This window comes from Astyanax mexicanus, chromosome 8 (assembly GCF_023375975.1).
Source record: "Astyanax mexicanus isolate ESR-SI-001 chromosome 8, AstMex3_surface, whole genome shotgun sequence".
Lineage (NCBI taxonomy): Eukaryota > Metazoa > Chordata > Actinopteri > Characiformes > Acestrorhamphidae > Astyanax > Astyanax mexicanus.
Window position 1 is genome coordinate 57,509,184 of NC_064415.1, and position 19,063 is coordinate 57,528,246.

The 19,063-nt window shown below is 38.6% G+C and overlaps 1 protein-coding gene across 1 annotated transcript in view; it reads right to left on the minus strand.

The window, feature by feature from the left end:
• Positions 1 to 437: 437 nt before the first annotated feature.
• bcl2b (BCL2 apoptosis regulator b) overlaps positions 438 to 19,063 on the minus strand; it is a 46,894-nt gene continuing 28,268 nt past the window's right edge. The window contains exon 2 of the mRNA XM_007229162.4: positions 438 to 4,670. Within this exon, the coding sequence (XP_007229224.3) occupies positions 4,533 to 4,670 (138 nt within the window). The 3' untranslated portion in view covers positions 438 to 4,532. The remainder of the gene's footprint in view (positions 4,671 to 19,063) is intronic.

A 19,063-nucleotide genomic window follows, 5' to 3' on the forward strand; every position in this document is an offset into this window, starting at 1 on the left:
GATAATGTGCGTGTTTTTTTTTTCTCAGACATCCTCTGAGAAAAAAATGACAGGCTGAACTATCTACTGTTTTTCTCTCTTAATTCCATCTCTGAGTTTCGTCTCCTCGCATTTAATAAAATAGCTATTTGTCCACTGCCACGCACTGTAATTACACTTTGGCTGCTCGTTTCCATGGAGATCCATGTTAAAAACAGAACAGCAAGTGGAAATGGAGGAGCTACTGAACTCCTAAAAAAAAAACAAAAAAAAACTCACTGGTCCTTCTGTTTTTTCAATTGCAGTCCAAATGCAGGAGTTTTATCACTGAGTAGAAGAGTGAAATGTTTTTCACAGACGTCCCCCTGAGATACTAATCCCGTACAAATAGTGATTTGGACTTTTTAACACTGTAGTTGATGAGTAAGTGAGATAAACTGGAGTCTGGAGGCGGAGTGTAGGGTTTGAGTTCTTTATTTAGGTCACTGTAAGAGAAGATATTGTGATAGCTTATTTCAGGAGTGTCACATGCGGACTATGTACAACAGCACTGTCACGGGTGTGGATGTGGAGCACTGAACACGCTGGTGAACGTGGGCGTGGCCAGGAGCAGCGTGAACCTGGAGATTCACAATTATCATTCATTCAGAACAGAGGACGCTTTTGTGCTTCATGGAACAACATGACGATTCTCTCGTGTGATTTTTTCTTTCTTCAGATTTGTGAGAGATGCAGAAATCAGAATTTAAAATGATGCAGAACCACATATTTACACACATCAACAATAAGTGCCCACATGGATCTTAACGAGCTCTCAACTGTGACAAAAAAAGTGAAAAATGAAAATCTCGCTACATTAATACGTTAAAGTGTGTACAATAATAGTACAATATATACGTGTGTATGTTCAATAAATATCCACCTAGCTATTTAATATTCATTTTTTAATGATTTTCATTATAGAACTAAGTATCATGAGCAGCGTTCAGGCAGCAAATTAGGATCTTATGTAGAAAATGTAGAAAAATAAACGACGAATAGAACTACAAACTTAAATTTAATCAATTTAAAAACGATTAGATTTGATATTGTGTTTTTGTGTTTTTTTTAAAGGTACCTAAAATAAATAATAATAATAATAATAATAGTAAAAATAATAGAATAATAGAAATTTTAAAAAAGAATTAATCAAATAGCTATGGCATTTCTGAATCTGAATAGTGAACATTAGTGTGACTGTATTAAAAATTAGAGAGTGGCTGTAAACAGTGGATGGAAATGACAAGATTCTGTACATTCGCTAAAAAACAAACAAACAAACGAGCAGTACAGACAATTGTGTTTTTCCCTCCCAAAAAAACAAAACAAAAAAAAACTCAAAAACTCAATGCAAACCTACAGTACTGGTTCTGTAATAGAGGATCAAATCTGAGCACCAGCAGTACAGGCTATTAGTCATTAGTCATTTCCCTCTGATACTGGGAAGAAAATGTGGTGGAAAAGTGTTGTGGCTTCATTTATTACTATAAAATTTATGAACATCATTTTCTTCATTACTGAGTTATTTAGCTAAAATGTTTTTAAATACATTTGAGTAATTTTAGTGACCCCAAAACAATAAAAAGCATTTTTTTGGTTTATAAATTGGTATGTAAAGCATCAGACATCATCAGAATATTATGGTGATTCTAGATTAACTAGATTTAAATATATAAACTGTTAGATTTGGCCTATTTTGGTGTTTCTTTCCCCCCTATGTGTAAGAGCACTGCTGTGCCCTGCCAGATTGTGGGACTTTGGTGTTTATTTTTGTATTTCTTTATATATATATATATATATATTTAAACAGGTATATACAGCTTTAAACAAATTAAGAGAGCACTTAAAAATGATGATTTTCTTTGATTTTACCAAATTGAAAACCTCCGAAATATAATCAAGAGGAAGATATATAAACTGCTTGACTTTTTGCACCAGGAGTAAAGCAGCATAAAGTTATCCAAAAGCAGTGTGTAAGACTGGTGGAGGAAAACAACATGATGCCAAGATGCATGAAAAAAACTGTGATTAAAACCCAACCAGGGTTATTCCACCAAATATTGATTTCTGAACTCTCAAAAAGGGTTTGGACAGTAAATATAATATTGGCTATATATGAAAACTGACCCCTGCTTCCATTCTGTATTCTAAAATTCCCCTTTAAATTTGTAGTTTATTGTATATTTTTTTCCTATTCACACCTGTGGAGTGTTCTTGTTCTTTTTAAAAGTGTCTAAAGCTTTTTTATTTTGTCTCATTCTAACACACACTTTAAAATTCTCACACTCACGTCACCTCTCAGGAATTCCATTTTCTTTTTTCCTTTCATTAACATTAAAGCCCTCCGTCTTGCATTTCTTTAGTCAGAAGCTTTTACACTGACGTTCTCTCAAACACGCTCTCATATCTTCACATCTTACTAAACCATCAGATTCTCTTTATAACAACTTTCTCTCTCTCTCTCTCTCTCTCTTTCTTTCTTTGGCTTTCTGTCTCTTTTTTATCTCTTCTTTTCCTAGACTTTAACCAGAGGCTTTTTTTTTTGTTTGTTTCGTTCTCCAGCAGACGCTCCTGCAGACACGCTGCACGAGTGATGAGTGATGAGGATTAGACATAATAACCTCTCTCTCCACAGACTCCACAGTCACGAGGGAGGATGATGCGTCCGATGATCCATCACATCTGCTCATCTGCATCGTCTGCATCGTCTACGTCGTCTATGTCTGGAATTTGTCAAGAGCAGCTAAAAAAAACCTGGTTTAAAGTCTGCTTTCCGTCCTTTCTGGAATTAAAATTCCGCTCAAAATGCGACAACCGACTGATCAATAATCTGGTGATCAGCCCCTGCTCGCAATTACCACAGTCAGTGTTGCAGCAACACGCCTCACACTGTTCAAAACGCATCAGTAATCCGCCTCGTTTCTTGTCTGATGCACCTCAGCCGCATCTGGAGCGCTCTGGCTTTTTGGAGTTCATCCTCCTCCGTCAGTCTCGGTGAAATTGCACGAGAAGTCGAGAGGTGTGAAGAATCTTTCAGTCAGCTCTCCGTCTCCGCTGACAGCTCCGGGCTGAAGCTGTCAGTCTCAGCCATGTTTGCCTTTTCCTCGTCTCGGTGCAATCCGGCCTTTATCTTCTCCACCTCCGTGCAGAGTCCACAAACACTTCTTTTAGAGGAGAGATTCAGAAACCTTTCCAAACTTCCATCAGCTTCCCAACCCAGAGTCACAGAGACACAGAATAATAATAATAATAACACCCTCCTCCTCCTCCGATTCTCTGAAGCCCTGCTGGAGCTGAAATCATCTCATCTGGGGAGCTTCTGTGATTTAAGAGATTACTGCCAGAATCTGTTATTTTAATCCAGTATGAATCTGCACTGTGCAGACTAGTGTTTACGATCTGACAGTATTTTATTTAAATTTTTTATTAATAGGCTAATCTACTGAGCTGTATATCCCCCTATCACTAGTGATGCATCAACACCAGGAGGGTGAGCACAAGCACACGCCTCCTCCGACTTATTTGAAGTCAGACTCCGCCTCTTTTTGAACTGCTGCTGATGCTGTAACATTGTCGAGTAGCATAACAGGGCTAACGCTCGGAGGAAAGCGCATAGAAACAGCGACTCGGTTCCGATACATCAGCTCACAGATGCAGCCTTGTGCTGATCCACATCACCCTAGGAGTGATGAGGGGAAAGAAGAGCGACATCTACTACTGTACCCACTCAGAGAGAGAGCAAGGCCAATTGTGCTCTCTCGGGGCTCCGGCAGCTAATGGGAAACTGCATGACTGGGATTCGAACCAGCGATCTTGTATAGCCTGTGTAGACAGTAATAACTGTGGGATGAATCTTCACTGAGTCTAGTCTCTATAGTTTGACAGAGATAAGTGCTGAAGCTGATGGTGTTCAGTAATACCGGCCCTGAACGATCAAGCTCACCTTGCTAATGTAACAGGACAGGTAACACTGATGTGTGTGTGTGTGTGTTATTGAGTGTGTCCGGCTGTAAACATTCTCAGTAACTGTGGTGGGAATTGTGGTCAGATCTGTATTAAATGCTGTATCTCAGGGTTATTAACTGTGGGAAAGCTGATCCAGATCCAGCAGAGCTTCAGAATCACCTGAGGCGAGTTAAAGATGTACACCCTGTTCACCCAACCAGCCACACTCCTTCACCCTGTCTCTTCTGTCCTTTTCCTCTTTTCTTCACCCTGTCCTCCCTTTTTCCGTGGTGTGGGGGCGGCGTCTTCATTTCCTGCTGTTTGTGGCTTAGCTTTGAAAATCCTGGGCGAGGGAGAGAGGGATAGATAGAGAGAGAGAGAGAGAGAGAGAGAGAGAGAGAGAGAGAGAGAGAGGAGGAGGAGAAGAGAAGGGAAGAGAAGGTCTTTGAAGAGAGGAACATCTCAGAGGGGCCAGGAGAAAGAGAGAAAAAGACAGAGAGAGAGAGAGAGAGAGAGAAAGAGAGGCAGAGAGAGAGAGAGAGAGAGAGAGAAAAAGATGGGGAAGATGTTCATTTCTGAGCGAGGTACGCTCCTATAGTGAAGCCCACGGCCCCCAGTGCCGCCAGGCTGAACACCGTCACTATAGACGGCCAAGAGCTGCCGAATACTGAGTCCTTCTGCCGGCCGTACAGATCCACGAAGGCATCCTATAAAAGAGAGAGAGAGAGAGAGAGAGGTTTAGTCACGTTTTTTCTGCTGTTAGAATTAAAAGCCTCTGGAATATAATCAAGAGGAAGATGGATGATCACAAACCATCAAACCACCAAACTGAACTGCTTGAATTATTTGCACCAGGAGTAAAGCAGCATAAAGTTATCCAAAAGCAGTGTGTAAGACTGGTGGAGGAGAACATGATGCCAAGATGCATAAAAAAAACTGTGATTGAAAACCAACCAGCGTTATTCCACCAAATATTTCAGATTTCTGATCTCTTCTGAACTTTATGAATATGAACTTGGGTTTCCTTTGCATTATTGAAGGTTTTTAAAAGCTCTGCATCTTTTTTTTGTTATTTCAGCCATTTCTAATTTACTTAAAATAAATAAATGCTCTAAATGAGAATATTTTTATTTGTAATTTGGGAGAAATGTTGTCTGTAGTTTCTAGAATAAAACAACAATGTTCATTTTACTCAAACATAAACCTATAAATAGCAAAATCAGAGAAACTGATTCAGAAAAGTGCTCTCTCTTCATTTGTCTGCCTCCTGGTGGTAAATATGTGCAGTGAACAGCCTCTGCGGAGTTTAATGGAGTGAAGAGCAGTGTGGGGGGTCTTTTTCACAGAGACACCAGGAGATTAAAGAAGCTTCTGTCTGGGAGTAAAACACATGCAGGAGAACAGGGGATCCGACTGTAAACATGGTGGTTCATCTACAAGCCTGGATACCACCCCACACATTCCCAAAACTAAAGGCGTAGGAGGAAGTTTGATATCGGTGACTATATAGTATAGACTATATCCTCTAGAGACCCTGCGTCCTCATCTGGAGACATTTCATTTCTGCTTCTTTGCACCATGAGGTTTAATTTTTTAACTTTACACTCAACTGATTTAAAACAAGATGGCGGGAATCCCAGTCAAAAGTTTCTACAGCCAGTCCAAAAAGAAACATGGGACAGGTTAAAATTTCTCATAATTTTTTTACTTTATTTATTTTGTTTTTGGACTAATGATTATTTTAAACATTAAAATAAACTAATGTCCCCATATGTGGAAATTGTCTTTGCAAAAACAATTTCCTGCACAAAGACCAAGCAAATGTCTTGGTCTCAGGAGGATATAGTGGCTATAGTGAATAACATTTGTGGAATTACAGTTAATCACAAAAAAAAACTATATACATTTTTTTCTGTACTTCTGTTTATTATTAGTTAAATCCAACCGAAGGTGACTTTACAACCTAAAAAGACATGTTACTCCTTATTACATTTACTGTTATTAGAAAAAAAATATGATATGCGTGCAATGTCTGAATTATATAACTACATAGGACAAATTCTCTAAAAAAAATCTAATTTTAATTCTTGTATACATGTATTTTATCCACTCTTAAAAAAAAACAATTCAGGAGCGTTGTGTCCTATGTTTAACATTTTTTCTACTGAAAGCACTTCTTACAATGGTGTCCTTTTATTAAAAGAATGCAATTTTTTACATTTTGTAGAGATTTTTGTCAGCAGTTAATATAAAATCTGTTAGCAGAACAAGACATTATCCAGAAGCCGTTTTTATTTTTAATGCAGTATACTGTTGTTGTGCCGAATTTAGAAAAAAAGCACCCCCACGTCTTCTTGGTTTAACTTTACTTAAAAAAATGGAAATACCCAAGATACTTTTCTAAGATACGCTGACTCAAAATAAGGAAAAAAGACACGTCACCTACAGGATCTCCCGAGAGGGGGTGCTTTTCATGGCGGGGGTGCAGATTTCGGCATGCTTTCAAAATAAAAGTTTATTCTAAAACAATTTCTGCTTTTTTTAAAGTAAAAGACACTCAGTAAAAAAACTCAAAAACTCTCCAAATTTCGCAAATTCCCCTCCGTTTTTTGGCCTCGACCCGAAAAAGGAAAGTTCTTTAAAGCACAGGAAAGAGGATTTCCGCTCCGTGCTGCCGCAGATGGGCTGAATAAGGTTCATCCTAAAAGGAGAAGCTTTGTGTTTTGGGCAGGATGTCTGAAAAAAACTCAGCTGAAGTCATGCGGAGGAAGGGAGTAGTTCCTCTAACTGCAGAACTCAGAACTCCTCTCCGCAGAACCGGCCTCTGGTGGTTCTAGCTGGAGACGATTACAGCCCCATTACCTCATGTCTTACATAACTGCCTTTACGTTAGCGTAGCCGTAACCCATAACCCTGACGCATAACACCACCACCTCTGCTGTAGCATCTAATGGAATCTATTTATAGAAATCTGCCTCCCCTCCCCTGCCTCCAGCTTTTACCCTTATGATCGTCTTCACATACTTTCATTTTCTTTATCTAAAACACTCCAGATCAGCTCAGAATAAACCGTTTCCAAAACGTATAGATATTTATCCATTTTACATACATGTAATACAAGTTTTTTACTATAGTTTTATTACTACATTAGTTATTAGTCTCTGTTTCATCTGAACGTCAAGCCAAAATACAAATGTTGCTACATGCTAAGCTAAAGCTAATCTCATTAGAGAGAGAGAGAGAGATAGAGAGAGAGAAAGATAGAGGTAGATACATTTCTACATCTCTAAAAGTTGGTCGACACTGGTGTTTCTTCTGCTGTTGCATCTACAGCTCTGAAAAGAATTAAGAAAGCAATTAAAAATGATGAGTTACTTCGATTTTACCAAATTAAAAACCTCTATAATACAATCAAGAGGAAGATGGATGATCACAAGCCATCAAACCACCAAACTGAACTGCTTGAATTTTTGCACCAGGAGTGTAAAGCAGCATAAAGTTATCCAAAAGCAGTGTGTAAGACTGGTGGAGGAGAACATGCTAAGCTAAAAAACAAACAGTTGCCAAATATTTAACAACAGTTTCTGAATTAGGATTATTATCTGAATAATACATTTATATTTTAAGGATATAAATCAGGTTACATTTACATTATATTTAAGACATTTATCTGACGCTCTAATCCAGAGCGACTTAAAGGTTATTTCTGTTACAGAGGTGGATCAATGTAGAGTTAGGAGTCTAGCCCAAGGTCTCTTATTGGTGTGGAGCAGCATTCATTCACCCAGACCAGGAATTGAACCGCAGTCTCCCACATGATATGGTAGCTCACTAGCAGATAGTAGTGTTATCCACTGTGCCACACCAACCACTCAAGCTTAGATAAGTGTCTTTTACATGTTTTTTTTATTTGACTTCTCTTTGTGTTTTCTAATCTGTAAAGCACTTTGAATGTTGCACGTTGATGGTGTGAAAGGTGCTATAAAAATAAACTTGCCTTGCCTAATGTTTGTAGAAGCAGTCCCAGCATGCCTAGCTTCTGCTTTTATTCAACAACTGTGGCAATAGTGAATAAAAATGTGATTGGAAGGGCGAGTCAATGCTTTTGGTGAGATTGAGTACCTATGGGGGAACCAGATTAGATCTAGAGTTCCTATTAAAGACATTAACCATGGGACACTAACTATCTTTCTTAGCTACATCTGAGGAACATCACTCCTCCACTGTTTCCCATCAAGACCGTTAAGCTCTCAGGTTCTGAGCGTCCAAAAGGAAAATACTCCCCTGGATCATTTCCTCCCATTCTTACCGTGGGACTTTCCTTGCTGTTGCAGGAACGTCCTGCAATAAGAAGCTCTGGGCAGGAGCTCTTCTGCGTGGGCGAAGAGAACATTGGTAAAAAGGCTTGGTTGGAAAAAATATGCATGATCTTGTTTTTCCATTAACCCTTTGAACTCTAGGCTGTTTTGGTGTGTTTTTTATTCTTTATTTTTGTCATTTTTCTCTCTTTCAGGTCTTATAACACAGTAATTATATCAGACAGACATATGCCCTGATCTCTTTTACTCCAGAAGACATACGGCTGCTCAAAAATATCATCATTTAAAATCATGTAAAAGAAGAAGATTCACTAAAGGTGAATAATATTGGTTGGTTCACATTTTAGGTTTAGGTTTTTCTCAATGGGTTTCTTGTAGATTTAGCTTTACCGCACTGGGACGTGATCACTATTTTTAGAAAGATATATGGATATATGGATTATGTTTATGTGTGAAGAGATTCCTGAGTAATTAAGCTGAGAACACAAGGTGCGAATTTGGATGGAAAATTCGTCTGTACGTTTCTAAGGGTTAAGGAGTTAAAAAGGTCTGAGGAAAGTCTGATCACAGTGTAGCTGGTATCCAGCGCGGGTTAATTAGTACCTGAGCGTTAGCTACTGCTGGAATGGAGAAGGTGGGTGTCGGTTGACCTCAGGGGGAGATACGAGGATCTCCCGCATCGAGGCCGGAGATGATTCGCTTGCTGAGCTTCGGAATTGAAAAATCTGTGATAAATGAGCAACAATAAAGAAGCTGCGTCTCTTCCTGTGGGGTTTTTCACTGTGGGAGACTCCGAAACACAAAAAAACCCAGAAAAAATAAAGAAGTGGAATTTTAGTTAGTAGAGCTCCAGGATGTTGAAGACCGCTGAGCTGCTGACTGCAGCGTCTTTCACTAGAGGACTAGAGGAAGTGAAGAGAGCAGATAGGAAATGGTTTTGGTTATTTTTTTGACTCACACTCTGTAAAGTTTGACCTGGAAAGGGATGTTCTCCTCCAGGCTGAAGTTTACTGCTTTAGTTTGCAATGAAGCTTTAATGCTGATATACAGCTCTGTAAAGAGAGCACTTCAGTTCCTGAATCAGTTTCTCTGATTTTGCTATTTATAGGTTTATGTTTGAGTAAAATGAACATTGTTGTTTTATTCTATAAACTACAGACAACATTTCTCCCAAATTACAAATAAAAATATTCTCATTTAGAGCATTTATTTACAGAAAATGAGAAATGTCTGTAAATAAATGTAAATAAAAATAAAAGAATAAATGTAAGAAATGTAATATGCAATTATATGTATATTAGTGGTGTCAATTAAAATAATAGTAGATACTTGTATGTTTGAGGGGAAATAAAATCAAAATAGGGTGCTGGAATAAAAAATGCATGATAAATTGGGCCGTAAAATTGGTTGTGAGGATTTCTAAATTCCAACTTAGTTTGAGGAGCAGTGCAGGAGTGTGTGTGTGTGTGTGTGTGTGCAACCCTGGTGCTTTTTAATCAAAGTTTTAAACATGCATCTCGGCATCATGTTCTCCTCCACCAGTCTTACACACTGCTTTTGGATAACTTTATGCTTTACACTCCTGGTGCAAAAATTAAAGCAGTTCAGTTTGGTTTGATGGTTGCAAACCTAATTTTGAAGCGTTCGCCATGTTTCCAACAACAAACATAGATTACAGAACCATGAACGTTTGTTTGCATTGGAAAACGAAGAATATAAGGTTCTTCAGCAGTAACACCTTCTGTTGATGATGTATAATGTGAGGTTTTGATGCTTCCACAAAAACTGGTGGAAATGGTTCTATAAGCTGGAATGGAACACCCTCTCTGGAACCCCTGCTTTTTAAATGGGTGTGGCATCTCCAAGAATCAAATCCATGATCTCCTGCTGGTGCTATTTTCTTCCGAACTTCTCCTTTAATCCTTTGAGAGGAATATTTTGGGTCTTTTGAGTCTTTTGAGAAAAACACATCACTGTGAAGGAGCTTATCACAGAGCTGAAGGGGGAAGACATAACAAACTGCTCAATGCCCCGCATTCCTCCGCGAGTTCCCACGACACGCTTTTACAGTGAGGTGGGCGTGGCCTCTCCACTGTAAAGCACTGCTCTGTTTTCTCAGAGAGAGAGAGAGAGAGAGAGAGAGAGAGAGTAGTGTAGAGAGCAGAAGTCATGAGAGTGGGCTCTGATGAAGAAGGGAATCAGGTGAGCATCATGAGACGGTAGAAAAGACGAGGAACATCACGCTCTGCTGCTTCACCATTCACACACACACACACACACACACACACACACATGCATCAGCTCCATGTGACCTCACTGCTGGTCAGCTGATGTAAAAGCTGATTTTTCCATTGCGCTCGGCTCATGTTGTTGGATAAATATGGTCTCGCACTGATGCAGGTCACAAGACGTAGAGCTCCCAGAGACATGCAATGATTTTTGAGTGGAAATCCTTCATCCTCTCGTCTCTTTTTCACCTTTCCTTTCTTCTCTCTAACCTTTCTGAGCCCTTCATGCCTCCGTTTTCCACCTGACGTGATGTAATAACAAACCCTCCTCTACCTGCAGTGCTGAGCTGCGGCCGCCGACCTGCGACAAAGACGAGTCTTTGGCTTTAGATGTGAGACAATACTGCATTTACGGACTATAAGTTGCACTGGATTTTAAGAAACACGATTGATGTACATCTATTTTCTGGTCCGTTTTCATGCATAAGGCGCACCGGATTATAAGGAGCATTTTAAGCGATACTAGTAAGGAACAAGGGACAAAAGAGTGCTGGATGTTAAATCTACAATCGAAATTTCTCTTCCAAAAACTGTCTATTTGGGTATTTGAGTAAAGCACTTCTGTTTATTTACAGTAAGCTTAGATTCCCAGTATTAAGACATCCTAAGTTACAAAAATTTATTTTTGAGAGGTACTCCCCACTCCCATCGCATAAAAAAAACCCTTATGCACATACCAAAGGATAACAGAACTTTACCTTTTGGCTATTATTTATAATGTATTTATATAGTATATATACATATATAATGTGACTATAGTCACATTAACTCACCTCAACATGCCTTTTGCAATCATTTAGTCTCCCATGAGCAATGATAAAATCACTATTACAAACCAAACCGTACAGCGGGCAGGACTTTCACTGTTTTACCTTTTACCTGTTTTACCTGTCTTACTTTTACCAGACATGGATATACTTTAGAGTAGTGAGAGGAAAAAATAGTTTGATGGAAGCCATGATGCTCCACCTCTTACTGAGTGAATGCAAAACACTGATAAGACACCGGATTATAAGACGCACTGGGACGATTTTTGGGAAAGCCTCAACATCTCATCAGAGATCACCCAGCACCCTTTCCCCTGCGACAAACAAGTACCGGAAACTAGCAGAGGATCTTTTAATTTGGTTAGTTTGGACAGCGGTTGCTCCCAGAGCTCCATGGTTACACAGCAGCTCTGCGACTTTATTAAGTTGTCTCACAATTTACTTTTCTCACAAGAAGCGCGAGTCTAGTTTCCAGAGGGATTTCTCTCTGTGGAGAAAGTATTTCTTCTGTCTAGCAACATTCAGTGAGCACTGACTGGAGAACAGTTCTGGGTCAGTCTAGCCTGATTACAGACCAGCTTTCAGAGCTCAAATAATGCAAAGAAAACAAGTTCATATTCATAAAGTTTTAAGAGTTCAGAAATCAATATTTGGTGGAATAACCCTGGTTTTTATTGCATGTTTTTATGCATCTTGGCATCATGTTCTCCTCCACCAGTCTTACACACTGCTTTTGGATAACTTTATGCCTTTACTCCTGGTGCAAAAAAACATATATATATTGAAGTATTTACCGTATTTTTGCACTATAATGCACACTTAAAATCCTTCACTTTTCCCAAAAATTGTCAGTGCGCCTTGTATGAATTTTACTAGTCAGGTATTAAGTAATTATTAAGTAAAGTCACTCTGCTGATGTACAGCGTTTTAAGGGAAGTTTCTCCAGCAGTAAGGTTGGAACAGTATTGCTAAGAACTGCTAGCTCTTTCTGGAGTAGCATTAGCATTAGCAGCTAACCACGCCAAGTGCTATACTCACTCAGAGTCATTCAGAGGTGAGTATATCAGACTGTAGTCTGCGCATTTAACATGTTAAAACAAGCTACTCTGTTAACTAGCGGTAACTTGTTAGCTAATGCTAATGCTGCTGCACCCAGCCTTAGTAAAAATCTGGAAACCTAAGATAACTGTAAATAAACAGAAGCGCTTTATTCACCCAAATAAACAAATAAACCGTTTTCAGGAGAGAAATTTGTGTAGATTAACATTCAGCGCTCGCTTGACTTTAAAAGAAAATGTTTTTTTTTTGTTTTTAAAGAATTACAAGAGTTTTGTTTACTTAGCTTAGCTTTACTTAACTTAGTCAGCTACCCACCCACCACCACCACAACCCCTGTTCCTTACTAGTGTTGTATAATGCGCTATATAATACAGTGTGCCTCTGGCAGTGTGTGGTATCCAAAAACATTTCTGAAAAACATTCGTACAGCTCTGTAAAGTAATAATGGGATCAATTGTTCACACTGACCTAAAAAAAAGTACTTTAATAGCCGTTTGCTTTGTTTTTGATAGCTCCAGTGTGCTTATACCATATACAGCCCTGTAAATAGGACAATATAGACCCTAAAGGCACCAACCTATATCTGACCCTCTGACAACCACACAGCCAATCACAAGGCCTCCAGTATCCAGAGGAAGGAGCGTGGGAAGAAAAACGAAGGCGAATCAAAGTCAAACAGTGCAGGAGTGACTGTCACGTTGCGACAGACCTCAAAGACACGAATCTCTTCAGCGTAAACTCTTTAAAACGGTTTACAAACAGCCGCTCAGAGCAGACATAACACACGCACCTACAGCCATAACACAGGTAGCAAACAGCGGCTAGTTAAAGGTCAGCGCTGCGGTTGATTACAGGCTGGTTTACACTCCAGAATCCAAGTAGGGATTAAGATCCTGGATTCAGGATGGTTTGAGCTCAAGAAGCTGCATTTAAAATGATATTTAATGATAATCACTGCTTAGGTGTGAAGGTACCTAAGCTAACGACGATTCACGATGTGAAGATACACCAGCAGCGTATCTTTTTTATTTAAGGGAACTTCAATGCAATGTTATTTTATTCTTAATTCTGTTTATTGTTGAGGTAAAAGTCAGATTTGAGTGTAGGCAAGCATGGCGCACTTGTGTAGCTAAGATAGGATAGCTAGGAGTTGGACAGCTGACTGTTGACTGTTGTCAGGGTTTTAATCAGTCAGTGGCGCACGCATTTTCCGCCACCAAGATGAACAAGCAATACTCTAAACAAGCAATAAACCATCAGTGTAGATTTATTCCTAAACTCTGAAGCTATTTTACCAGCGCAAAATTGACTGTAGACAGGGTGTAGCAATAGATAGCAATGAGCTTAGTTGTTTTTAGAGCACCAGTATACTGTAGACAAAGTGTTCTTAAATACACAAAAGCACATTTCCCGTGTGGAGCTCCGGTTCTGCACCGAAGCTGGAAGTGCTGTAGAGTATAAATCAGGAGAGCGCTGACAGTGTGTGTTTTTATGACGACCATTTATCTTCTTATACTTCTCATACATCATAAACAAATCTGAGCTTTTAGTAGTGCTTCACAAACACGCCTCGCACCATCGGGTCTGATTTAGGTTGGTGGTAAACAGAGTAAACCACACCAAAGCAGATTAAACCAAACTCTGTGATGGCAACTTCAGAATGAAATGTTGTTGTGGCCCTTCCTTAAATCAGGACTGTTGCAACAAGGCACGAACCACTGGTTACCAATTTAATGCAAAGACAAACTGTGTGATCGCCCCTTTAAACTTCAGTATCATTAAGAAGGAAGATTTATCAGTAGGTAGGCTAGCACCAAAATACAGCTCTAGAAAAAAAAATAAGAGAGCACTTGAAAATGATGAGTTTCTTTGATTTTAGCAAATTAAAAACCTCTGGATTATAATCAAGAGGAAGATGGATGATCACAAACCATCAAACCACCAAACTGAACTGCTTGAATATTTGCACCAGGAGTAAAGCAGCATAAAGTTATCCAAAAGCAGTGTGTAAGACTGGTGGAGGAGGAGAACATGATGCCAAGATGCATGAAAAAAACTGTGATTAAAAACCACCAGGGTTATTCCACCAAATATTAATTTCTGAACTCTTAAAACTTGCATATGAATCTCTTTTGTTATTTTAGCCATTTATCATTTTCTGTAAATAAATGCTCTAAATGAGAATATTTTTATTTGTAATTTGGGAGAAATGTTGTCTGTAGTTTATAGAATAAAACAACAATGTTCATTTTACTCAAACATAAACCTATAAATAGTAAAATCAGAGAAACTGATTCAGAAACTGAAGTGCTCTCTTTTTTTTAGAGCTGTATAACGAGACTGGAATGGGTTTTTTGGGGTTTGGGGATTTTGAGGCTCCATTTATGTCTAATATAATAAGCTGAATATTTGAGAAACTGTTTGCTGTTTGTAATTGAGAGTAACAGAGTCAGAGTCAGAGTCTCCTGGTTTTTTGACTCTAAGCTCGGCGCTCTGTTTCTCTCTGAGGCGTAAAGGACTCCTGAACCCGATGCTCCACACGGCTGCTTGTTCAGAATAATCCTGTTTGGACAGACGCCGGGTGCTGATATGCAGTCTGGATAAAGCCGTTATTGATCGACCCGTGGTGCAAAAAGTCTTGCTGCTGTCGTAAGGTGACCTCTTACGAATCGAAACTAAAAAAAAAGGGCTAATCTTACTGTAAAACTTACGTTAAAGTGCCTAAATTACAGAAAAATACAGTGCTGTTATTCTATTATTCAATCATTGTAATGTCAAAAAAACCCAATATACTGCTTACATAATATATATTATTATTTTAGTTTATTCAGGTTTCAACAGTTTTATATAAGCTCCACCCATTCACACTGAGACCTTTCAGAAACAGTAACTTAAACCTTAATATCAAAGGGCTAATGTGATAGAAAAAATCAGACACAAGTCATTTCTTATTTTTAACATTAAAATAGTTAAATGTAAAAGATCTGTTCACTCCTCAAGTTCATAAATTAAAAATTTAAATCAAGAACCTACAGAGAGAGTAAGAGTGACAATAAGAGAAAAAGAATGATAATTTAAAATAATACTGATATTTTTTTCCAAAAACAATACTATTAACAATACTGTGCACTCTGTATCAGAATCAGATCAGAACTGGAAAAAACAACAAAAAACCCACATTTTCCTCACATTTCTGATGTAATATAGTTTAAAAACAATTAACTCTTGACCCCTCAAGCCCAAATATATGAAAATCAAGCTTAAAAATTTAAGCATATTTTGCATTTAATATATCTGTATCATTATAAAAAAAAGCTTTATTTATGTCACTACTTATTATTTATGGTATCATAAGTAATGTTTCAAACCGAACTGATAAATTGAACTTTTTTTTTTTAATTAGACACAACCCAGGACAACCCAGCCAATCAGGACAGAACACATTTACATATAGCAGTCTTAAATTTGCGACTTGTTTAATAGCGTATATAGTGATAAAAAAAAAGACCACAAAACTGACCACATGCACATATAAATATATAAATTAACCTTTTTACCGCCACAAGATTTTACTGTAATAAAATTTTGGTTTGGTTCTTTCATCAAAAAATGGGGAATTTTTGTACATTTTCAAAAAATCAATTTGCCATCAATTTCAAACAACCTGTTTCTGATTCCCAAATAAGATAAAAAAAATCAGAGAGAGTTTGGCGTCTGTAAACATCTGAAGGTCTATAAGTGGATGTGGCTCTATAAATAAATCATGTCGTTCAGCCAAACAGTGTAATAAATGCAGGCGTATTGAATCAGCAGAGCAGGGTGACGCGCATGAGGACAAGTAATAATGACATAAAGGACGCTGAGTCATCACTCGAGTCATCACCTGAGTCATCACCTGCGGGCAGCGGGTCGACGTCAGAGACTGAAGAGGATTTTCATTCATGAATAATAAAGATACACACTAAAGTGTATGTTTTGAGTACACACACTATAAGGACAGAAGTACAGTACAAATAAAGGTTTTTATTAAAAAGGTAGAAAAAAACCTAATAACCGCTTATAACTGCAAAAAAGTGCAATCAAGCGTTTTTTTTTTTTTGCGGTAACTTTCACTTAAAAACTAAAAAAAAGTTATCGGATACATAAAGCACCTAGACTATGGGAACCTTTAGGGCGTGTTCACACCTGTAGTTGTGAAAGTTTCTATGATCCGGATCAGTTGATGAGTTTTTTATTTGGAGCGTTTCTCCCTCGGTTTGGTTTGTTTTCACACAGGCACAAAAAACCTAAACAAAATACAAAATACGCATCAGTAAACCACACGAGCACATCGTCTCTTCTGATTGGTCAGAGCAAGAAAGCGAGCAGTAAACACAGCACATACCGAGCTCAGTGAACAGTAAACAGCATGGAGCAGCAGAGACAGCGTTTTAGTTAATAGCTGTGGTAATTAATTAGCGTTATCGGGCTAAAATATAATGATGATTAAACTGTGCCTTATCAGCAGTTTAGCTAAAATAAAAGGAGTATATTTGATAGTTGAGCTTCAGATGGACATGGTTTTCGGTTGAGAGTATGCTGTGCTGTGCTGTGTTTGAGTGTTGAGTATAAATGGTTAAGTGTAAAAAAAAATTGATTTTAAAGCGTACTTGGGTTTCTAGAAAGGCGCTATAATTAGTGTAACTTAATTAATTCATACATTTAGATAACAATACAGGTTTCATAACTCAACCAATAAATAAATCAATCAATCTCAACGTGAATTTTGGAATATCACAGAAATTGTTAACCCCGAAGTTATTAAAGCTTGCTAATATGGGGTTAAACCAAAGCCTGAATCAAATTCAGTGCAGCTGACCTCGCAACCAAGAGCAAAAAAAGACTATAGTCAACAAAATGACAAGTCCAGTCCATATAGAAGCTGCTTTCTACGAAAATGTCAAGCAGTCTCATGATACCAGCGGGAACAATATGGCAAAAGAAGCGCTGGATTGCTGTGAGAACAGCGCTGTAGAAAACGAGGATGACTGAGTAAGTTTTTGTGGGATAACCTCACTGTCTGGAGAGCGTCTGACTTTTCCATGCAGCCGTTAATAACGCCAAGAAACAGAGACTCGGCCACAGTGAGGGAGGAATGCAGCACAAAGCCAAACGTCTGCTTACTGTGAGAACAATAGAGAAACTGCTGGTTGGGGAGGCCACTAAAAGGTGTTTTGGAGGAAAACAGTTTAAGGGAAAATAGATCAACCACATCACTACTGAAGGGAACTGGTTAGTGTTGGGAAAAAGCAACAACAATGTTGTGTAACGTTGTGTAACGTCTGTGTATCTTGCGACAGCTTCAAGAAATAAATTCCACCGGGATTCCAAGTAGCAGCCTGAGGACTGAGGGCTGGGACTGGGGACTTTATTGTCATTCGCATCACATGTGCTTCATGATGTGGAACGAAACTGTAATATATCATCTAAGATAAGATCAAATTAAATAGATAAAACAAAGAATACAATATAAAATAAGAATACAGTAGATAAACAGACATAAAACAAAGTATTCAGCATCATTCAGTTTAGTATCTCTTAATAAACCGTCTATTTTTCCACTAAAAGATATGAACTGTACAGGACTAGGATAGTCATCATGATATCTGAGGTCATTTAGCATTAGCTTTTGTTACTTTACCAAAAGACTAGCTGCCTTACTCAGTGTGAATTTCAAATTATATATGATCTATTTTAGCTTTCTCTCATTGGTTCTGATACATCAGCTCACAGACGCAGCCTTGTGCTGATCCACATCACCCTAGGAGGGATGAGGGGAAAGAGAGAGCGCCATCTACTGTATATGTACTGCTAATTGATGGCAATGATGGAAAGCTGCATGACGGGGATTCGAATCAGCAATCTCCTGATCATAGTGGCAGCGCTTTAGACCGCTGGACCACTTGGTGCCCTAAAAACAATCATAACTAAAGGAGTGCAAGAAAGAAAGAAGCTGGGATTAGCTGATAGGCAGCAACAGCAGGTCTCGCAAATCCAAGTGGTTGCAAAAAAATTAAGTTTCCAAAGTTTAGAGCCCAAAGAAGGGATTCTAAAAACATTTCAACAATGATTACTGGTTTTATCCAGTAGCTCTTGGTTAGGTACCAAAAGCTCCTGGAAATAGACCATGAATTGGGCTACATCCAGCTCACCTCCTTCACCCCGATACTGTTGGAGTGACAGATGGAGGTCTAGACGAGACCGAGCTAAAAAAATAATTCAGCTCCTATAAAAAACAGACCTGACTGATGATCCTTAGGCATTACTGTCTGTGGGAAACAAGTTACTTAATAGCATAATGGAGCTTCAATACAGTTCAGGTTACTTTCTAAGAGCTAAATCTTTGATTCCCAGCAGCTGAAAAAAGGCTCTCAGTCTCGCTCTGAGTCTTTGAGTGCTTGCCGTGCGCAGAGCCAAATAATGCAAATGGTTCTGAAGAGATAATGAAACCATCAAAGTTAGAATAATAACACTCCTCCTCCGAGCCTCACTGAACATTCCCCCGCGGTCGAGTCACTCCTTTCATGATGTCGTCTTCTGCAGAAACCCCGTAATGAATCCCTGACAGTTTTGGCAACAGAGTTGCTCTCAGGATGTCTCTGACTCACAATGTAGCGTGGTTTCAGGT